Source organism: Pleurodeles waltl, chromosome 6 (genome assembly GCF_031143425.1).
Source record: "Pleurodeles waltl isolate 20211129_DDA chromosome 6, aPleWal1.hap1.20221129, whole genome shotgun sequence".
NCBI lineage: Eukaryota > Metazoa > Chordata > Amphibia > Caudata > Salamandridae > Pleurodeles > Pleurodeles waltl.
The window spans coordinates 1177661046-1177683858 of NC_090445.1; the positions used below are offsets into that span (position 1 = coordinate 1177661046).

General features: G+C 43.3%; 1 protein-coding gene across 4 annotated transcripts in view; it reads left to right on the forward strand.

Annotated features, from left to right (window-relative positions):
- Nucleotides 1–22813, forward strand: part of ECD (ecdysoneless cell cycle regulator) — a 246754-nt gene that overhangs the window by 56950 nt on the left and 166991 nt on the right. For all 4 annotated transcript variants that reach the window (XM_069240405.1, XM_069240406.1, XM_069240407.1 and 1 more), the window contains one exon: nt 18177–18305. In XM_069240405.1, the coding sequence (XP_069096506.1) occupies nt 18177–18305 (129 nt within the window). The remainder of the gene's footprint in view (nt 1–18176; nt 18306–22813) is intronic.

Genomic DNA, 22813 nt, shown 5'->3' on the forward strand with positions numbered 1-22813 from the left:
GGCTTCTGCTCTGGGGAGTTGGACTGAGCATGGCATCTACATTGAGTCCTTAAGATCTTGGGTCGAAGGTCTCTGAAGTAAGTAAGGCATAGGTGAGTTTTGAGATTGTTTTCTGATGGATTGGAAGTCCAGTGCTTATAGCAAGTTCAGTGGTAAACAGTTCTGTGCGCTTGGAGCTGAACCTGAGAAGGATCATTTCAGAACTAGAAAGGATCTGAATTTTGGCATTTTTAGGTATAGAAATGGTTTGCTTCTGGATTGTCTTATAACTCCTTCAACAAGCACATAAATTAGTTAGTTAAGTAAGGTTGTTTTGATGCCTTGTAACTGAGGCATCATATTTTTAACTTTCGACCACATCTCTCTGGAGGAAGCTGGTCTGGTGTGTGGTGGGTACCTAAAGTACGCACACCTTATACCAGGTCCAGGTATCCCATCTTAGTGAAGTGTAGGCAGTGTCTAGAAGCCAGGCTCTCTAAAGGTAGCTGTGGATGTGCAACCAAGGCTTATCCACGAAACATGCAAAGCATATGCAATACCGCTGTAGTCACACAGCACATACACACATGAAAGAAAACACTCAGTTGTACAAAAATAAAGGTACTTTATTTTTGGAGCACAATACCACAAAATACTACAAGGGCAACCCTCCAATAGGAGGCAAGTAATACACTAAATATATACACTAGCAATCTGAAATAGGCATAGAAAAGTTAGAAAACAGTGCAAATAGCAATAACCAATAGTGTCCCTAGGGGGAGCCCAAACCATATACCAGTGGTTCCCAAACCTTTTCGACCCGCAGCTCCCTTGACCAATTGGCCGTTGGCCGCGGCTCCCCATTTCATTTATTTGGCGGGAGGGGGGGCTACAGTGTGCACTGTAATTCTCATTCATCAGCCTTCTAGCAGAGACGTGTATAATGATGGCTAGCTAATACAGCATCAGTTCACAGTGAAGGAAAAGAGAATACATTAAAATGCCAAATGCAATCCTGGCAGCTTGTTGTTTCTGTACACCATCAGACACTGAGAGGATATGTGTAAATACCTACTGCATATATTCTGCAATCAAAATTATACCAATTTGTTGCAGGGGTAAGCCTAAGAATCTATGATAATTTAAAGGCCCGACTGACTGTTACTAACACAGAAATGTAGAAAAACATGTTAACACCAGCATGTTTTACTACTTCAAAAGAGAGTAAAATATCAGCAACATTTCAGCAAAGCTGAGAGAATGCAACAATGAAAACAAAACTGAGTCACCTTGAGTGTGTAGAGCAGGGGTACCATTCTTCTGAAAACTGCACTTTTTGTCTGGACGAGGTGGCTTACAAAAGTGGAAACAGATAAGTAGAACTAAAGCTGTTCTTCAGAAATAAAAATGATGCAACTAGAGCTGCTGTTCCGAAGTCTGGAAATCTGTGCTCATACTGGCATCTGGTGGCTATTACAGGAACTGCAGTTCATTGCAAAGGTTCACGGCTGAACAGTGTGCAGCATTGATAGTTGTGAAGTGACCGTGGCGCCCCTGTCTGAGGTTGGTGGCGCACTGGGGTGCCACGGCGCACAGTTTGGGAACCCCTGCCATATACTAAAAAAATGGAATGCGAAGACAGGACCCCTACCTAGGTAAGTGGAATGTGTAGAAGGGAAGCTGGGGGTACTAGAAGACCACATCAGTAACACAACCCCCCCCCCCCCCCCAACCAGCGACTTGGGTAGCAGGAGTAAATCACTGGATTTTCCCTAAACCACCCAAAAGGAGGAAAAGAAGACACCCAGACAAGACTGCGCAAAACCAGTGGATTCCTGATGAATACCTGTGGAGAGAAGGGACCAAGTCTAAAAGGCACAGTGGAGTCCAGGAAGAGTAGGAGCTACTACCCACCCAGCTGTACTTGCAAGAGTTGGTCGACTGTGAGGAAGAACAGGGCAACACTGCAGCCCTGGAGCTGGAGAAGAGTTCCTGATGGATGCAGAAGATGCCCAATGGTGGAGTGAAGATTGCAGATGGGTGTCAGTGCATGAATTTATCAAACAAGCCTTGGCAAAGGTAAACTCTCAGTTAGTGGGAAAGTGGTGCTGCTGGGGACCAGCAAGGCCCAGGAGGACTCAACCCAGGAAAGGGAGTCCCCCCATATTTCACTGTATATATGTTGTTTTAGTCTATGTGTCAATGGGACCCTGCCAGGCAGGGCCCCCAGTGCTCATAAGTGTGTGCCATGTATGTGTTCCCTGTGTGATGCCTAACTGTCTCACTGAGGCTCTGCTAATCAGAACCTCCGTGGTTATGCTCTCTCTGCTTGCCAAATTTGTCACTAAGAGACTAGTGACTAAATTTACCAATTCACATTGGCATACTGGTACACCCATATAATTCCCTAGTATATGGTACTGAGGTACACAGGGTATTGGGGCTCCAGGAGATCCCTATGAGCTGCATCGTTTCTTTTGCCACCCATAGGGAGCTCTGACAATTCTTACACAGGCCTGCCAGTGCAGCCTGAGTGAAATAACGTCCACGTTATTTCACAGCCATTTACCACTGCACTTAAGTAACTTATAAGTCATCTAAATGTCTAACCTTCACCTAGTGAAGGTTGGGTGCAAAGTTACTTAGTGTGTGGGCACCCTGGCACTAGCCAAGGTGCCCCCACATCGTTCAGGGCAAATTCCCTGGACTTTGTGAGTGCGGGGCACCATTACACGTGTGCACTGTACATAGGTCACTACCTATGTACAGCGTCACAATGGTAACTCAGAAGATGGCCATGCAACATGTCTAAGATCATGGAATTGTCACCCCAATGCCATTCTGGCATTGGAGGGACAATTCCATGATCCACGGGTCTCTAGCACAGAACCCGGGTACTGCCAAACTGTCTTTCTGGGGTCTCCACTGCAGCTGCTGCTGCTGCAAACCCCTCAGACAGGTTTCTGCCCTCCTGGGGTCTAGGCAGCCCTGGCCCAGGAAGGCAGAACAAAGGATGTCATCTGATAGAAGGTGTGACACACCCTCTCCCTTTGGAAATAGGTGTGAAGGCTGGGGAGGAGTAGCCTCCCCCAGCCTCTGGAAATGCTTTGATGGGCACAGATGGTGCCCATCTCTGCATAAGCCAGTCTACACCGGTTCAGGGATCCCCCAGCCCTGCTCTGGTGCGAAACTGGACAAAGGAAAGGGGAGTGACCACTCCCCTGACCTGCACCTCCCAGGGGAGGTGCCCAGAGCTACTCCAGTGTGTCCCAGACCTCTGCCATCTTGGAAACAGAGGTGTTGGGGGCACACCGGACTGCTCTGAGTGGCTAGTGCCAGCAGGTGACGTCAGAGGCTCCTTCTGATAGGCTCTTACCTCACTTGGTAGCCAATCCTCCTTCCTTGGTAGCCTAACCTCCTTTTCTGGCTATTTAGGGTCTCTGCTTTGGGGATCTCACCAGATAACGAATGCAAGAGCTCACCAGAGTTCCTCTGCATCTCCCTCTTCACCTTCTGCCAAAGGATCGATCGCTGACTGCTCAGGACGCCTGCAAAGCTGCAACAAAGTAGAAAGATGACTACTAGCAACCTTGTATCGCTTCATCCTGCCGGCTTTCTCGACTGTTTCCAGGTGGTGCATGCTCTGGGGGTAGCCTGCCTCCTCTCTGCACCAGGAGCTCTGAAGAAATCTCCCGTGGGTCGACGGAATCTTCCCCCTGCAACCGCAGGCACCAAAAGACTGCATCACTGGTCCTCTGGGTCCCCTCAGCACGATGAGCGTGGTCCCTGGAACTCAGCAACTCTGTCTAAGTGACTCCCACAGTCCAGTGACTCTTCAGTCCAAGATTGGTGGAGGTAAGTCCTTGCCTCCCCACGCTAGACTGCATTGCTGTGTACCGCGTGATTTGCAGTTGCTCCGGCTCCTGTGCACTCTTCCAGGATTTCCTTTGTGCACAGCCAAGCCTGGGTCCCCGACACTCCTTCCTGCAGTGCACAACCTTCTGAGTTGTCCTCCAGCGTCGTGGGACTCCCTTTTGTGACTTTGGGTGGACTCCGGTTCACTTTTCTTCTAAGTGCCTGTTCAGGTACTTTTGCGGGTGCTGCCTGTTTCTGTGAGGGCTCCCTACGTTGCTGGGCGCCCCCTCTTTCTCATTTTCCAAGTGGCGACATCCTGGTCCCTCCTGGGCCACAGCAGCACCCAAAAACCTTTACCGCGACCCTTGCAGCTAGCAAGGCTTGTTTGCGGTCTTTCTGCGTGGGAACACCTCTGCAAGCTTCATCCCGATGTGGGACATCCATCCTCCAAAGGAGACGTTTTTAGTCCTCTTCTTTCTTGCAGAACTCCAAGCTTCTTCCAACAGGTGGCAGCTTCCTTGCACCCTCAGCTGGCATTTCCTGGGCTCCTGCCCACTCTCGACACTGTCACGACTATTGGACTTGGTCCCCTTGTCTCACAGGTGGTCCGGTCCGGTCCGGAAATCCACTGTTGTTGCATTGCTGGTGTTTGTTCTTCCTGCAGAATCCCCCTATCACGACTTCTGTGCTCTCTGGGGGTAGTAGGTGCACTTTACACCTACCTTTCAGGGTCTTGGGGTGGGCTATTTTTCTAACCCTCACTGTTTTCTTACAGTCCCAGCGACCCTCTACAAGCTCACATAGGTTTGGGGTCCATTTGTGGTTCTCGTTCCACTTTTGGAGTATATGGTTTTTGTTGCCCCTATACCTATATGCTCCTATTGCAATCTACTGTAATTTTACACTGTTTGCATTGCTTTTCTTGCTATTACCTGCATAATTTTGGTTTGTGTACATATATCTTGTGTATATTTGTCATCCTCATACTGAGGGTACTCACTGAGATACTTTTGGCATATTGTCATAAAAATAAAATACCTTTATTTTTAGTATATCTGTGTATTGTGTTTTCTTATGATATTGTGCATATGATATAAGTGGTATAGTAGGAGCTTTACATGTCTCCTAGTTCAGCCTAAGCTGCTTTGCCATAGCTACCTTCTATCAGCCTTAGCTGCTAGAAACACCTCTTCTACACTAATAAGGGATAACTGGACCTGGCACAAGGTGTAAGTACCTCTGGTACCCACTACAAGCCAGGCCAGCCTCCTACAGATGTTACAACATTAAACTTCCCTTTCAAGGCTCCCAGAAGCAGGGGGCGTGGCTGGAGGTCACGCAAGATGGCCGCTGCTCTTTAGAGCTCCGTGAGGCTTCAGCACTTCCTGGAAAGAAGGAGATGTTTTCACATCAAAATTATTAATTTCTTAAGCATTTTTGAGCACCGGAGCACTGCGGCTGCATAAATATGCCTTTATCATCGAATTTTGAAGTCATTTCAGAGACTTAATGTGAAGGCCTGAGGTAATTATTTATCTGCTTTGCGTTTCACTCCTTAAGCCTCTGCACAAACCTAAACTTTCACAGAAATGTTTCTATTTGACTTTTAACTGCTTGCCTGGATGTGATTCTACAAATCTAGTTTCCTCTGCAATGGAATATTTATTACCTTCTGACAGCCAGCTGAACTTTTGACCTCTCTCTTCACACTCATTTAGCTGAGGTTTTCAACTTTCAGTATTCACTGGCAGCTCTTGTCAAGGAGCTCTTTCAAATTGCTCTTCATAACATGGTAAATGCTTCCTTTGACGAGGGGATTTTTTTTTTCCTTTTCAGAAGGTTCCCTTAAAACTAGTCACCAATTGTTTGACTATGTGCAGTAAAGTGCTTTGCTCTTGTGGTATTCTGTCATGCCTGTTATGAGAGAATAATTTAGGATTTTCTATTTATATATTTTTTTATTATATTTTGTTATGTTGTTGGAAACTTCTGGCAGCAGCTTCTCATTGTAATATAATTTCATCAACACCTCACATTGCTGGCTTCCTATTACCAAATTGCTGCTGGCTTTTATGGGGAGACCACATAATTCTCAGAGTTGCCAGTCATCCTCTTTCTCCAAGTCTAATAATCCTCTTCGAGTGGTGCCCACACATACAACTAAATCTTCTCTACCATCAACTTTAACAATGGATAGTGCTGCAGTCTTTTTAAAGGATGGCACCTCTTCATCTCAAGCTACTGGCGCAGTTGAGAAAAAAACATCTAACACCTCCTCCGTCAAGCGCCCAAAAAAAGACCTTGATTCTCCCTCAAAATCACCTACACATCTTACTCTAGAGGATGTCATGGAGGAATTGCGTGCACTAAAGCCCTTTATGATGGACACTAATGCCTCTTTACAACGTATTGAGGAGCAATGGTCCCAACACGAGCAACGAATTTGTACTCTGGAACAGAGAGTCAGTAGCCTTGAAGATTGTAACACTGTCAATCCTCAGATCTCTAAAGACATAGCTCAACTTAAAAGGCTTACTGAAAGCTTAGAAAACAGAAATAGGAGAAATAATATTCGCCTTTTTGGGATTCTAGAAGGATCTGAAGGCTCTAACATGATTGCATTCTTTCAAAAAGTAATACCTTCAATTCTTCGCTTGCCTCCTACCTCTCCCCTCTCTATCCAACGGGCACATCGTTTCAGTCCACAGACTTCAACTGGCCCTCGTGCACATCCTAGAGGAATTATTATTCTCTTTCTCCAATTTACTGACTTGATGCAAATACTCTCGGGAAGCCAAAAAAACGGGCTCTTTGCTATGGTCAGGTCATAAAGTATTTTTCACACAATACTTCTCTCATTCTACTGCCGCATGTCGCAAACAGTTTTTGGACTTACGTCCACAACTCAAATCCTTGAATATTCTATATGGTCTTCTTCATCCATGCATTTTCAAAATTACATTCAAGGACAAATCTTACTCGTTTGAGTAACCTTCAGCACTACTACAAACGTTTATTAACCAACACAAAACAGAAGCAATGGAACTAGGAGCATCTGTAATTACTTGAAGATATAATTTAATTTGTCTTTAATGTCCTTTTTTTTTTTTTCTGGACAGTTTAATAGTAATGGTTATGTTTAATATTTATATCCATGGTTTTCCATCTCTGCATCTTTATATATATATATATATATATATATATTTTTTTTTTTTTTAGATAGTGTTCTTTGTGCAATCCCCATGTTCCTTTCCCAACCGTATCCCTTTCTCACCATCCAAACTGTTCTCCTACACGTTCCACTGTTAAGCTTTGATTTTTATTGTTTTTCATGTCACAGTCCTTTACTGTAGTTATTACGTTATTTGGTCTCCTGAATGGTACATTTTTCGTTTGTATGTTTTTTTTTTTTTTTTTTTTTTTTTTTTCTTCCATGAAACTCTCCTTCATATGTTTTAATATCTAATATCACTTTTCTTGTGCTGAAGCCACTCTTGCCTGTCTTTTCAGGTTCTCCGCTGTCCCTCTACCTTTCGGGGTATTCACTTTCTATCTTGTTTTTTTTAGGTTTCGTGGACTTTAGTCCCTGTATTGCCACATCCATGTATATGCAACTTCTGGAGGTCATCTTCCTCCTTTTCTTTTTCTTTACTATCTTGTTTCTTCCTCATATCTTTGGTTTTTCAAAATTGATATGCCTAGTTTTTTTATTGTTACAGCAGTTGTTTATTAATACTTCTTGTTATGCAACTTAGAACTGTTACTTGGAATGTTAAGGGGCTTAAACACCCCATTAAACGTCTTATCTCACCTAGCTCGTCTGAAATGCCACATTGCTTTGTTGCAAGAGACTCACCTCAACGACTCTGAGGCAATTAAACTTAAAAAACAATGGGTGGGGGACATTTTCTACTCTCCTTCCATCACAAACAAAAATGGGGTAATCATACTCTGTCATAAATCTCTCAAACCTACCATAATTTCACAGCATCAAGATACAGAAGGTCGCTGGGTACTTGTTACATTTACAATTGACAATATTTCTCTTACTATCCTTAATATATACGGCCCCACACATCCAGATCCAAATTTTTGGAAGAGTCGTTCACATATTGTCTCTGAACATTCCTCAAACAATTTACTAATAGGTGGTGACTGCAACCAAATTCTCGATCCATTTTTGGACAGACGTTCCACGTCACGTTTCATTCCACATACCTCCCAGAAAGCTTTTAAAAACTTTATTTTACACCATTCTCTCTCTGATTCCTGGAGAGTATGCAATCCCGACCTCTTGGAATACTCTTTTTATTTTCCTACCCACCATTCCCATTCCAGGTTGATTATATCTTTCTGAGTAAAGGTTTATTGCAACATATGGTCAACTCTGAAATCGGTGCTATTTTGATCTCAGATCACGCACCTGTGAATACTGACCTTGATCTTTTTCTTAATAGTTCTAAAACATCTTCATGGAGGTTTAATAACTCTCTACTTTCAGATGCTACTTTTATCGCTTCCTACAGTAAGTTTATAGAAGAATACTTTCACATCAACGATAGTGATTGTAAGGAAATGCCTCCTTGGCATGGTTACCCCCTGACTTTTTGCCTTTGCTGATGCTAAGTTTTGATTTGAAAGTGTGCTGAGGCCTGCTAACCAGGCCCCCGCACCAGTGTTCTTTCCCTAACCTGTACTTTTGTTTCCACAATTGGCACAACCTGGCATCCAGGTAAGTCCCTTGTAACTGGTACCCCTGGTACCAAGGGCCCTGATGCCAGGGAAGGTCTCTAAGGGCTGCAGCATATCTTATGCCACCCTGGGGACCCCTCACTCAGCACAGACACACTGCTTGCCAGCTTGTGTGTGCTGGTGAGGACAAAACGAGTAAGTCGACATGGCACTCCCCTCAGGGTGCCATGCCAACCTCACACTGCCTATGCAGTATATATAAGTCACCCCTCTAGCAGGCCTTACAGCCCTAAGGCAGGGTGCACTATACAATAGGTGAGGGCACCAGTGCATGAGCACTGTGCCCCTACAGTGTCTAAGCAAAACCTTAGACATTGTAAGTACAGGGTAGCCATAAGAGTATTTGGTCTGGGAGTCTGTCATGCACAAACTCCACAGCACCATAATGGCTACACTGAAAACTGTGAAGTTCGGTATCAAACTTCTCAGCACAATAAATGCACACTGATGCCAGTGTACATTTTATTGTAACATACACCCCAGAGGGCACCTTAGAGGTGCCCCCTGAAACCTTAACCAACTACCCGTGTAGGCTGACTGGTTTTAGCAGCCTGCCACACTCGAGACATGTTGCTGGCTACATGGGGAGAGTGCCTTTGTCACTCTGTGGCTAGTAACAAAGCCTGTACTGGGTGGAGATGCTTATCACCTCCCGCTTGCAGGAAATGTAACACCTGGCGGTAAGCCTCAAAGGCTCACCCCCTTTGTTACAGCACCCCAGGGCATTCCAGCTAGTGGAGTTGCCCGCCCCCTCCGGCCACGGTCCCACTTTTGGCGGCAAGGCCGGAGGAGATAATGAGAAAAACAAGGAGGAGTCACTGGCCAGTCAGGACAGCCCCTAAGGCAACCTGAGCTGAGGTGACTCTGACTTTTAGAAATCCTCCATCTTGCAGATGGAGGATTCCCCCAATAGGGATAGGAATGTGACCCCCTCCCCTTGGGAGGAGGCACAAAGAGGGTGTAGCCACCCTCAGGGCTCGTAGCCATTGGCTACTGCCCTCCGGGACCTAAACACACCCCTAAATTCTGTATTTAGGGGCTCCCCAGAACCTAGGAACTCAGATTCCTGCAACCTAAGAAGAAGAGGACTGCTAAGCTGAAAAACCCTGCAGAGAAGACTGAGACACCAACTGCTTTGGCCCCGGCTCTACCGGCCTGTCTCCCCACTTCTAAAGACACTGCTCCAGCGACGCTTTCTCCAGGGACCAGCGACCTCTGAATCCTCAGAGGACTGCCCTGCTCTAGAAGGACCAAGAAACTCCTGAGGACAGCGGCTCTGTTCACCCAAGACTGCAACTTTGTTTCAAAGGAGCACTTTAAAAACAACTTGCGTTTCCCGCCGGAAGCGTGAGACTTGCTACTCTACACCGACGCCCCCGGCACGACTTGTGGAGAAACAACACTTCAGAGAGGACTCCCTGGCGACTGCGAGACTGTGAGTAGCCAGAGTTACCCCCCCCGACCCCTCACAGAGACGCCTGCAGAGGGAATCCCCAGGCTCCCCCTGACCTCGACTGCCTGCTTCCCAGATCCCGACGCCTGGTAAAGACTCTGCGCCCCCAGGACCTGAAAGATCGGAACTCCAGTGTAGGAGTGACCCCCAAGAGGCCCTCTCCCTTGCCCAGGTGGTGGCTACCCCGAGGAGCCCCCCCCCCCCCTTGCCTGCCTGCATCGCTGAAGAGACCCCTTGGTCTCCCATTGATTTCTATTGGAAACCCGACGCGTGTTTGCACACTGCACCCGGCCGCCCCCGTGCTGCTGAGGGTGCACTTTCTGTGCTGGCTTGTGTCCCCCCCCAGGTGCCCTACAAAACCCCCCTGCTCTGTCCTCCGAAGACGCAGGTACTTACCTGCTGGCAGACTAGAACCGGGGCACCCCCTTCTCCATTGAAACCTATGCGTTTTGGGCACCACTTTGACCTCTGCACCTGACCGGCCCTGAGCTGCTGGTGTGGTAACTTTGGGGTTGCTCTGAACCCCCAACGGTGGGCTACCTTGGACCCAAACTTGAACCCCATAGGTGGTTTACTTACCTGCAAAAACTAACTCTTACTCCCCCCAGGAACTGTTGAAAATTGCACTGTCTAGTTTTAAAATAGCTATATGTGATTTATTTGAAAACTGTGTATGCTATTTTGATTATTCAAAGTTCCTAAAGTACCTACCTGCAATACCTTTCATTTGAAGTATTACATGTAAAATGTGAACCTGTGGTTCTTAAAATAAACTAAGAAAATATATTTTTCTATACAAAAACCTATTGGCCTGGAATTGTCTTTGAGTGTGTGTTCCTCATTTATTGCTTGTGTATGTACTACAAATGCTTAACACTACTCCTTTGATAAGCCTACTGCTTGACCACACTACCACAAAATAGAGCATTAGTATTATCTCTTTTTGCCGCTATCTTACCTCTAAGGGGAACCCTTGGACTCTGTGCATACTATTCCTTACTTTGAAATAGTGCATACAGAGCCAACTTCCTACAGTGATCAACTATCATTTCATTTTGTGTGGGATGCATTCAAAGCAGCCTCTAGGGGTTTTATCATAAATTACGCTCATTTAAAAAAAAAAAAGTCTGCTCAACAAAAATCGACTTCCATCCTTGAAAATATAAAGTCCCTAGAACATGAATACTATACTCACAAAACTAGTAAATCACATCTTGAAGCACTAGTCTCAGCTAAAATGGAGTTTAACCAATAAACCACTGAACAAGCATGCGGCACCCTCCTGAAAATAATTGGCAGATATTATGGTGGTAACAATAAAGCTGGTTCTCTTCTAGCTCGATATTTGAAACAAAGAATAGAAAAAACAACTATTAAATCTATCACAGATAACAATGGTGTTAAACACTTTAGAGATAAAGATATAGCATTGTGTTTCACTTCTTACTATAAGGACCTGTACACTCCAGAAAACATACCAACAGGTGAATCTCTCAACCAATATTTCTCTAATCTTAAACCAAGGGACCCATTGCAGATTGACCTCTCATCTTTAGACCAACCCCTACAACTTACCGAACTATATACAGCTTTACAATCTCTCCCCAAGGGTAAGGCTCCAGGCCCAGATGGCTTCACAGTAGAATTATTTATTCAGTTTGCTAAGTCTCTTTTCCCCAAACTCTTTCAATTACTTAATCATTTTATAATGTCAGGTTCTGCATCTGGCTCATTTATGGAGGCCATGATTTGTCTTATTCCCAAAAAAGATCGGGATGCGACTGACTGTAAAAATTATAGACCCATATCTTTAATACGGATTGTAAACCTATGCCAAAGTTTTAGCTCTCCGTTTACTCCCATATATACCTGACCTTATTGATTCTCATCAATCTGGTTTTATCCCTAATAGAAATGTAGCAGATAATTTCTGTACTTTTTAAAATATTATTAACAAGGCATCTAAATTTAAGATTCCTCTGGCAGCTTTATCATTGGATGCAGAAAAGGCTTTTGATAGGGTCTGCTGGAGTTTCTTGTCGAAAGCATTGGAATGGCATGGACTAGGTACTAAATTCCGACATTTTATATCCATTCTTTATTCCTCACCATGTTCCTCGGTTATTACAAACGGTATCCAATCTCCTTTTTTCCCTCTTAAAAGGGGTACTCGTCAGAGATGCCCATTATCTCCTTTACTATTTATTTTGGCTCTCGAACCTTTTTTCTATACCAATTAAAAACGTCTGAACAATTTACGGGGTTTCAAATTAATAATGCACACTTTAAATTTATGGCATATGCTGATGATATTCTTTTGTTTATGTCTCACCCTGACACTTCTCTTCCTGCATTCCTGCATGAGCTTAACTTATATTCTGATGTATCTGGCTATAAACTTAATATAGACAAAACAGTGGTCTTACCACTTAATGCTCATTGCACTGGCTCTGTATTCCTTGATGCAGGATTATCTTGGAATTCTTCTAAGATTAAATACCTGGGGGTATGGAACTGCACTACTCTCAGGGATACATTAAGGACTAATTTAGAAATCCTATCTGCAAAGCTTGTAGATCTCACACAGAAATGGTCTCCATTATATCTCACGTGGTGGGGCCGCTTGGACATCATTAAGATGATGCTTCTCCCTATCATTAACTTCTTCCTTATAATGCTTCCTATTAAGATACCTAAACTATTTTTTTGTTTAATTGATCAAATTCTATCTAAGTTCCTGTTGAACGGTAAACAATCCCGAATCTCTCTCTCGAAATTAAAACTTCCTAAAGTACAAGGTGGAGTTAACTTCCCTGACTTTATAACTGATCACAAATCTTTTGGCATTAAGCAAATACATCCCTATTTATCTACACTCAATGATGCCCCTAAAAAGCTATGGTTCTCTTTGAAGAAACATTTATTTCTCCCTTTTCCCTTAAACACTTTATATTTATGTCTAACCCCCCAAAATTCTGGTTGCCAAGCACTATCTCCCATTCAGTCAACTTACTGAAACCTTTTTTAATTTCTCATCTTACCCCCACTAATCAATTCTTTAACAGTCCTATTTGGCACAATAGTTCGCTTAGAAAACAAGGTAAAACCTTGTGTTGGAAGGCTTGAATGACTAAAGGTATTCTTCTCATTTCCCAATTATATCATAAAGACTCTATCATCCCTTTTACTACTCTCTCAGCAATTTATAATCTCCCTAGTCGCATGAAATCCCAATATATCATTCTTTCTACTCTAGTCCAAGAGGCCCTCAATAAACTTATACATCATAATCATTCTTCTCTTGCATCAACTCCACACCTGATTGTAACTTCTAATTATCCTAGGGCAGCTGAAATTTATAAACTTAAGAACGTCTGTTTCACCTAGACTCAAATCACCTATTGAGACATTGTGGGAATTAGATCTTGGTGTTGTTTGGCCAACTTCTTTATGGGATAGAATATGGTATAAGATACATTGCACTGCACGCACTGCAAGCCTCACACAGACCCTATATTTTTTTTATAATAGACTTTTCTACACTCCTGTACGCCTTTACAAATTCAAACTTGCACAAAATGACAATTGTTGGCGCTGCCACACTCAGCAGGGTACTGACTTTCACATGTTTTTTTCCTGTCCATCCCTATCTACTTTTTGGTCCTCATTATGGTCTCGCATTTCAGCAATAGCGCCGATCTCCTTACCAATGTCATATGAATTACTGCTTTTGGGAGGCGTACACGACATCTGGAGTTCATTCAGGCCTCTTGGAAAATTGGTGGACCTTTTGCTTTCTATTGCAATCTCTATTATTACTTCTAACTGGAAATCTGAGAACATTACTCTCAGACAGTGGTGGAATTCTATATGTTATCATCATAGACTTGACAGCTACAAGCTTGATTCAACAGGAACTTTCTTCAAACGTCATCAGCTATGGTTGCCATTAAGTAACTATCTCTCACGCACTGCGAAGGGAATGGATTTTTCTCCTCCTTTTTAAAAAATGTCAATATATTTCCTTTTTTTCTTCTTATATATACTTATTTCATCTTGCATTCGCTGTAACTAATGCCTATTGCCTCTCTCTCCACATGGCTATCACTTGATTCCCTTTTCTATCCCTAAAGCTCTTCTCCCTCTCCCTCTCTCTTTCTTTATTCAAACTTGGAGTCTTTGATACTATATTGCTGTATATGCCTAATTCATGTACATGTTTAAATATGCATTTACAAGTACAATATTCCTAATGCATATATATTCACAACTGCATATCTCTGCCCTGGGGCCAGAAATTGTCATTTTTCTTACACTAGTAACTAAAAAGTCTGAAACAACTTGCTAACTTAATGAGAGCAGACCTTCTTAAAGAGTTTGCTTTTGTCAGAGCATTAAGATGTTTACTGTAGATAACTTTGGTTGACTGTCACGGTGAACCCCCATTTCGTTCTATACTTAGCATACATTGTTTTTTCTTGACTGCGCAGTAACTCTTACAGTTTACTACGTGGAATTTTTGGAATGGAAACTATTGAGACTCTCATACTAAGCCACCCGTCACCTGTACATCTGTGACATGTTACTCGTTGAAAAATACAACTTACTCTTCTCTCTCATTTGAAATCCATGCTCACTGTATCCATTTTTTGCTGCGTTGGATTTTCCGTGACACAAGCAACTTCAACTTGCTTGTTGTAATGATAAATAAACATTTTTAAACTGAAATCCATTACTCATTGATTTGACAACAGTCTCTGTGAGCATTCCTGACACATTTTCTGCAACATCATAGCGTAGCAAATGTGGCTGACTTTTTTCCTTGATTAAGTTATATTAGCCCACTAATAGTTGGAGCTTATGAGTGGTATCCAAAGGTATCCCTCCAGACAGGAGATATTCTCACTCATGAAGTGTAAGTGGATTCCTTTCCAAGTTGATGCCCCCTCCTCCACGACCCATCTTGGAATCCATGCCCATGTTTGCTTTAATATACATTTCTTGGTTGCTATCACCTCATCCCTTAAAGTAAGCAAAACACTAATGTTGACTTCGTGTGAACCCTACAAACGGAACCCCACTGTCTTCCATAGAAAAAGCACTATTAAACTTCCACAGAAAGATAATGAATTTATCTCCCACTTTCTTCGGAACCTCATTTTCAACTGACACACACGGCCAGTTTTAGGGCAGTGCGACCAGTGGAGCCACAGCTGTCGCAGACCTAGGGGTGAGGTGGTGTTCACATTACTTACGGATTTAAAACCATGCGCTGCAGGGTCCTGCAATTTTCAGGCAACACTAAATGTCAGGATAATTCTGGTGATTAGTGTTCCTAATGGAGAGAGATCGGAGTTTTGTCTAGTGGCATTTTCGACTCCACAAAAGTAGTTCAAAGGGCTAATGTGCCTGCTGCATAGAACCTGTAAATGCAGATTACAGAACTGATTGTGAGTGAACTATATATTGTGAAATCTGTAATGGATTTAAAAAGTGAAGCTCCCCCACACACCAGCTAGAATCCCACTACGGGTGGAGGGTGTGCAGCTCACTTAGTGCTCACCATTTGATGTCTTCCCTTTACCCAGTGACTACGAGAATAGTGCCAATGTCGTGTGACACACAAGGACTCCGTATAAGTTGTCGGGTATATATATTCATATTCCTTTATGTTCAGGATCCTGCTTCTCCATAAACATGAACAGACAAATTGCCAGAACAGGCATTTTTGGCCATACGAGGCAATGTATATATTAAGAGTGCAGCAGAGGAATGGTGGCTGTATTGGTGATCCTACAAGACGAGTCTCCCTGTGGTAAGCCTCAAGAAAGAAGGACGCTTTTTGACTGAATCGTAGAATCCCATTTTTCTGGATGTCTCTTAAAACAATGACCAAAAAACATAATGTCCAGGGTCTGAGGTAAGAATTTCTTAACATTGGGGCTCAGATCCAGGGGCGTTGTGAAATCCCCGCTTTAGCAGCTACAGTGGAGGTGGAGTTCTTGATGGGCCTCCACTGTCTGCAGCTCGGCAGTCAAAGGCTCACACATAATGTGAAAGGGTGGGTCGTTGCTTACTTGGTTGAATGAGTGAAAATACTTGATGGATAGGTTTGTGAGTGAATGGATAGATGGATGAGTGAAAAGATGGATGCAAGGATGGATGAGTGAAAGAATTAATGGATGAGCGGAAAGTGAGGGTGGATGGATAGATAAAAGTGTGGATGCATGGATAAGTGAACGAATGGATGAATGAACCGGTGAATGGATGGATTAAAGGGCAAATTGTTGGAGCAGTAAAAGGGAGATAGATGGATGGATTAGTGAAAAGATAGATGGGTTTATTATTTTAACAATAGCCACATTTGCGATCTTGTTTTATTTCTCTCAATCTAACTGTTCTTGCTTAGGCTAGCACTACTTTTTTTTTTTAACAAGACACTCTGCTTCTTTCAAGGCTGCAGTAAGATAGGTTGCCGGTAAACGTGGTAAAAGTTTTTTGTCTCTGGTATTCATAGAAAATACACATCCTTACGTAGGGACATTTTCTCAGAACATCAGCTGTTTTATAATAAAACGCTTCCTTGTCCCTTACACGTTAGAGGGAGATTCCAGCCAGAGGACCACAACTGTATGCTGATTGCTGAACGTTTCGCTGCAGCTGCTTATGCACACTTCAGGCCTTTGCTCAGGTGTGGGGGATGATGTCTTCCCAGGGGAACCTGAAGGGCAGAACTAGAGCTTAACATGCTGTGCTGTATTATAGCCTAGGTAGGAATTAGTCGACTTGACTTTAGTGACCATATGGTAGCGTTATTTCTATGCTTTACTCTCCTTGTCACAATTCTAATTCTGTCAAGCTTTATCATCCTCGTTATCGCAATACATGCTTTATTGTCTAAGATGCAGTCGCTTCATTAAAACCTTATTGAAACATATACTGCTTCTGTTTGTTATTTGTATATGTGAGACTAACGTAACTGAGAGCAATGGATGATACCGGAGTAACCACAATTTCCTTTAAGTCAATTGTGTCATGTGCTCGGCTGCCCAATTACCCCTGCTCTTGGGTAGAGATGAGGCACTGCTAGTTAGCCGGAGCGAGCCCCGGATTAGGGTGACAGGTATCACCTATAGTGGTTAAGACTCAGTCACCCACACCGCAGGCGATTCTGCCGCTCAAATCCAGTAGTCTCATTAGAATAATGAGAGCCTACGCGACGTCGTCCTAGCGAATGCCTGATGTCTAAATGGATATGTTTTGATGGCCTCTTTGTTCTCTTCTTTGTGGCCAGGAAGGCCTAGACTACTGATTACGTTTGGCATCAGCTAATTGTCCCACCGTAAGAGGGGGAGAATGTATTTTCTCCCTTTTGTGACCAGGTGAGCCCATTCTCTGCTGCTTCCCTTTTTTGGAACACATTTAATAGATTTGATTGTTTTCATTAAAATAACAATAACGATAAAGGCAGCGCAGTCTATTTTCCCCTTAGTGGTGTATATGACTGTAGTTGCTTTAATTGTGTTCACCTAAGTAACTTATTTGTGTAGTGTTATTTTTCTGTTTATAAAAAAAAAAAAAGGAATAAACCTTTTGATTAAAGATATTCTAATTGCTTAGCAACATTTCCGATCGCATGGTGTGTTCAATGTAATGTGATTATTTTTTTTTAGGACTGTATTACAGATGAAAAACCTTTTCTTCCTTTTCATGCATTCCAAAATGGCCTTCCATTTATCTAGTGAAATGAAATTCACCACACTATGTACAGTAAAGACTGAAGAGTTCTTTTTAAACAAGTTCAAATTTTGTTTGCAGTTCTACAGTTGGAAACACACAATAGTATGAGATTTCTCCGTTACATCTTCCATTTTGGTAGTATGAAAAGTAACAAAAGGTATTTCTGCTTGTTTACAAAAATGTTAATGATAAAAGTGAAATAAACCTTCACAGTGAAGTGCTGTTAAACATAAACATTTATTTTCGGACATGAGAATACTCTTTAAAGAAAGGAAAAATGGGAAGTTTCACAACTGAGCTGCTCGTATGGAGTGGGAATAGAATACTGCTTTTGTACTAGTATTACAATATTTGAGAGAGAAATGTACATATACATGTTTTTGTTTTTCATTTACAGGTAACTTTCACAAAGTGTTTATATGCACAGTTGATGCAACAGAAGTTTATTCCTGACAGACGTAGCGGGTACAAACTGCCCTCATGCGCGGACCCTCAATTCAAAGCAGCTGACCTCGGAATGAAACTGGTACTATTTTTTTGTGTATTGTTTTTTAGGTCAAAGAGTACTAAACAGCACAGCTGTCTGGTTTGCTGAAGGTATCTTAGACATTCAGAAAGCTTCTCTGGGAATGCATTCTACCCTTTACTTACCATTGACTTTGTGGTTTGTAACTCACATTTCCTTGCTTTCTACTTGCTGGCTCCATTTGTTTTAGGCTGTCCAGCATGAGTTCTTCCCTGCCCTTGGCCAAAGCTTGTTTACTATATCCTTTGAGGATCTTAGTTTCTGTAAACAGGCCATTAAGTATTGTTCCTATCTTGCCACATTTGATTTGCATTTAATTACAGAGTTCAAATGTCAGGCTCCTTCTTTCCGAGGGAGCTTGGTGTTTACTTTTCTGTATGTCACTTCAATGTGACAGTGTCTATAGGAAAGCAAGAGGAATTTAGATTACTCTTCCTATGGCATCCGCTTGTGTCCCTCCTGTGCTCCAGTTTACGAGGCTGTGGCATAACCCTTAAAATAGTCCTTCAGGGAGGAGGGGCACACACTTTCTATGGCAACAAATATTCACATCAAGGTTCTTCTGTCAAAGTACTATTGGCTTTTGATTAATGTGACCCTCTAGTGAATGTCTAATGATTTTTGTTTACAGTCAGCGATTCAGAGTATCAACCCTTTTAATAACAGTAGGCATTGGCAAGCTAAAAGGTGTAGCCTACATAAATACTTAATGAGCAATAGCCTTAGCATGTGAAGCACCGTGCCATAAAAATCTACACAACACAGAATACTGCTTTCTAGAAAACTACAAACAGGAGCCTAGGAACAATTACATTTGTTTACACTACAGCCCTAAACGTCCTGCATGTGTGAAAACATATTTTAAATACTAGTTGGTGGATGTGTGTGTTGTCAACAGTGAAATAGGTAAACATGTTCCACTGAAACAACTGCCTACCACCAGGGCCGGCTTTAGCGCTTCTGGCATCTGGTGCAACACTCTACATCACTTCACTCTGTGCCTCTGTACTCTACTCTGCTCCACTCCACTCTATACAAACACAATTTACTCCACTGTACTATCCACCACTTCACTATAAATCAGTTCAGTCTAGGCCACTTCACTCCACCCTGCACCACTCCACTTCAGGCCAAGCCGCTCTCTGCCACTACCCTCCAACACTGCAACCTGTGCCACTGCTCTGTACACCAGTGCACTCTGCACCACTACTCTATGCCACTGCACTCTATTCTACACAACCAAACCCTGCACCCCTCCACACCACTTCATTCTGCTCTGAAACCATCTACACCACTGCGCTTTATGCCACTACTCTATGCTACTGCACTTAAACCTGCACCACTCCATCCTAAGCCACTTTGGACTACTCCAAAATAGTCTGCTCTACACCGTACAACTCCACTCTACGCCACAGCACTCTACGCTTTGCCACTTTACTCTGCACCACTCTACTGTATGCCACTACCCTCCACGCCACCCTACTCTAAATCCCTGCACTCTACGCCAGTGCACTCAACACCACTTTGTGCAAAACCAATGGACTCTACGCCACTACATGCTACGTCACTCTATTATACTCTGCGCTGCGCCGCACCACTCTATTCCATGCCACTGCTCTCTATGCCACTCTGCGCTGAAAGACTGAATCCTCAGCCACAAAACTCAGCGCTACTCTACTCTGCACCACCACATTGTACACCACTGCATGCTACGTCACTGCAAGCTACTCTTCACCCCTGAACTAAACACCACTGCACTCTACACCATTGTGTTCTGTGACACTGCACTCTACGCCACTCTATTCTACTCTGCACCACTCAGCTCTACGTCCCTCTACCCCACTACATTCTGCATAACTCCACGCCACTAATCTATTCTGTACCATTTCACTCCCTGCCACTGTGCTGTACACCACTGCATTCTAAGCTACTTTATTTTACACCTCGACGCACTACCCTGCACCACTCCGCTGTACTCTGATCCATTGCACCCTGTCATTGAAGTCTACTATGAATCACTCTGCGCCACTGTACTCTGCATGACTGCGTTCTTGGCCACGGAACTCCACTCTCATCTGCACCACTGCACTCTGTGCCACTGCAGGCTACCCTAGTCTACACCACTGCATTCAGTTACTGCACTCTCTGATGCTCTGTTCCACTCTGCACTCTACTCTATACCACTGCACTCTACACTGACCCACTCAGCTCTACGCCACTCTACTGCACTCTAGGCCTCTACACTCTACATCACTCAACGCCACTGTAATCTATTCTGCACCGCTGCACTCCATGCCACTGCACTCTACGCCACTCTACTCTACACCCCTGCACTCTGCCCCACACCACTCCATCCTGAACCAGTCCACTCCATACCACTTCACTCTACTCTGAAACGATCTACTCTGCGCCCATGCACTCTGTTCTGAACCACTTTACTCTAGGAAACTGTACTCTACACCACTCTACTCGACATCACTGCACTGTACGTCCATGCACCTTGCACCATTTTACTCAAAATCAACGCACTCTACGCCAGTTTACTCTGCACCAATGTACTTTATGCAACTTCACTCAATGCCATTCTACAGTACTCTACGACACTACACTTTACAATACTCCACTGTACTCCATTAAACTGTACTCCACTCTGGCACTCTACTCCACTCTACAACACTCTGCTCTCCTGTATGCCACTTTACAACACTACTTCATTGTACAACGCTCTACGCAACTCCCTCTATGCCACTTCATGCCACTTTACTCCACTGTATTCTGACACTCTTCTTTCCTCCACTCTGCCACTCCACTGTACACCAATCCACACCACTCTACTTCACTCTTATATGCTAGTGCCACTCCCCTCTACTCCACTCCACTCCACTTTACTCAACTCAGCGCTACAAAACTCAACTCCACTGTATATCATTTCACTGTCCTACACTACTCTGTTCTGTGACACTCCACTTTACGACAATCTACTCTGATTTGCACCACTCTACTCCACCAAACATAACAGCTTCTACGCCACTCCAGTCTGCTCTAAACTACTCCACAACACTCCATGCAACTCCACAACACTCTAATCCACTCTGACACTCTATGCCCTTCCACTCCACAACACTCTACTGCCTCCATGACACACTACGCCACTCCATGACACTCCACTCAATGCCACGCAAATCCACACCACTCCACGCCAATCAGTAACACTTCTGTCTGCTCCACTTTTCTCTACTCCACTTTTCAGCGCTCCAATCCACACCACTCTCCTTTTCCGTTCGAACTTTTAGCCATGCTTAACAGCAGCCACGCTGGTGTGCAAAATGGCAAAAAAATATTGGCAAAGCCAATAGCTTTTGCATAGGTGAGGCCTAGGAAGAAAAACAGATATAATGTTTCTGTGTAAATTATTGATGAGACCGCATGTAAGGTTTTTATAAACTATGCGTGGCACTGATTGAGTTTTGAATTAATCTGTCTCCTTTTAACTAACATAGTAAAGTACTCTCTTGTCTCCTCGAGGAATGAGGATGGTCAAATTCCCTCTACCTGAAACACTGACTGGTTGTCTCTAATCAGATGTACTTTGTCCCTGTTATCGTCTCTGAAACAAGCATTTTGGATTTTAAAATGTTTCACATGCTAGGAATGGCCTAACAACCTTCTAATAGAGCACTTAATCCAGTAAGGTAGGGAAACCTCTGCGGTTGTGTGGGCCATATTAATAAGCACCTGACATTGAGCATCAAATATGAAAGGAAGATATTACTCCATTTCACGAATTGTGTTGTTTTGTGTGGAATGGAGTTATTTGGAGGTTATTTTTCTGTGTTGATATTGTTTGTTAATGTTAGAATCAAATAAACAATCATCCATGCACCACTAAAGTTTTAGGGTCTTACCAGTAATCTGAGGTCTGAACAGTGATGTTACTTCTGGGAAACTATTCAGTCCAGTCTTATTTTGACTATTCAGAGTAAACCAGTTGGATCTGCTTCTGCTGCTGGTGCCAGCGTCAAAACGGAAGATCCTCTGTGTAGCTGCGGAAAGTATTAAATACTTAATTGAAAAATTAGCAGAAATATTCTATAGTTGTAACAAACTCCAACCAGTAAAATGCTTAACGCCTTACCTACTGGAGGCACACATGGGAAGTGTCTCCCTTTCTGATCATATGAATGTGGTAGATGGAGGGACCAAGTAAGGTTCACTTTCAGTGGCGATACAAGGTGACACACATAGGGATCCCATTCGCAAAATGTCAACTACAGTACAATTTCTTGAAAATTAACGAGGACCCAACATCCCTGCCCACCAATAGGTATGCCCTTAATGTGATAATTCATGGAAATCTCTTAGTTATGAGGGTTGTCTGGAAGAGGAACTGAAGGCTGGCAGAGGAAAACATGAGTAAAGAGCTAAGGCATTTACAAATGTACAACTGAAGGAAATCAGTGTTACTGGCGAGCTGATTGTCCTGAGGATGTAACTCAGTCAGATATTCT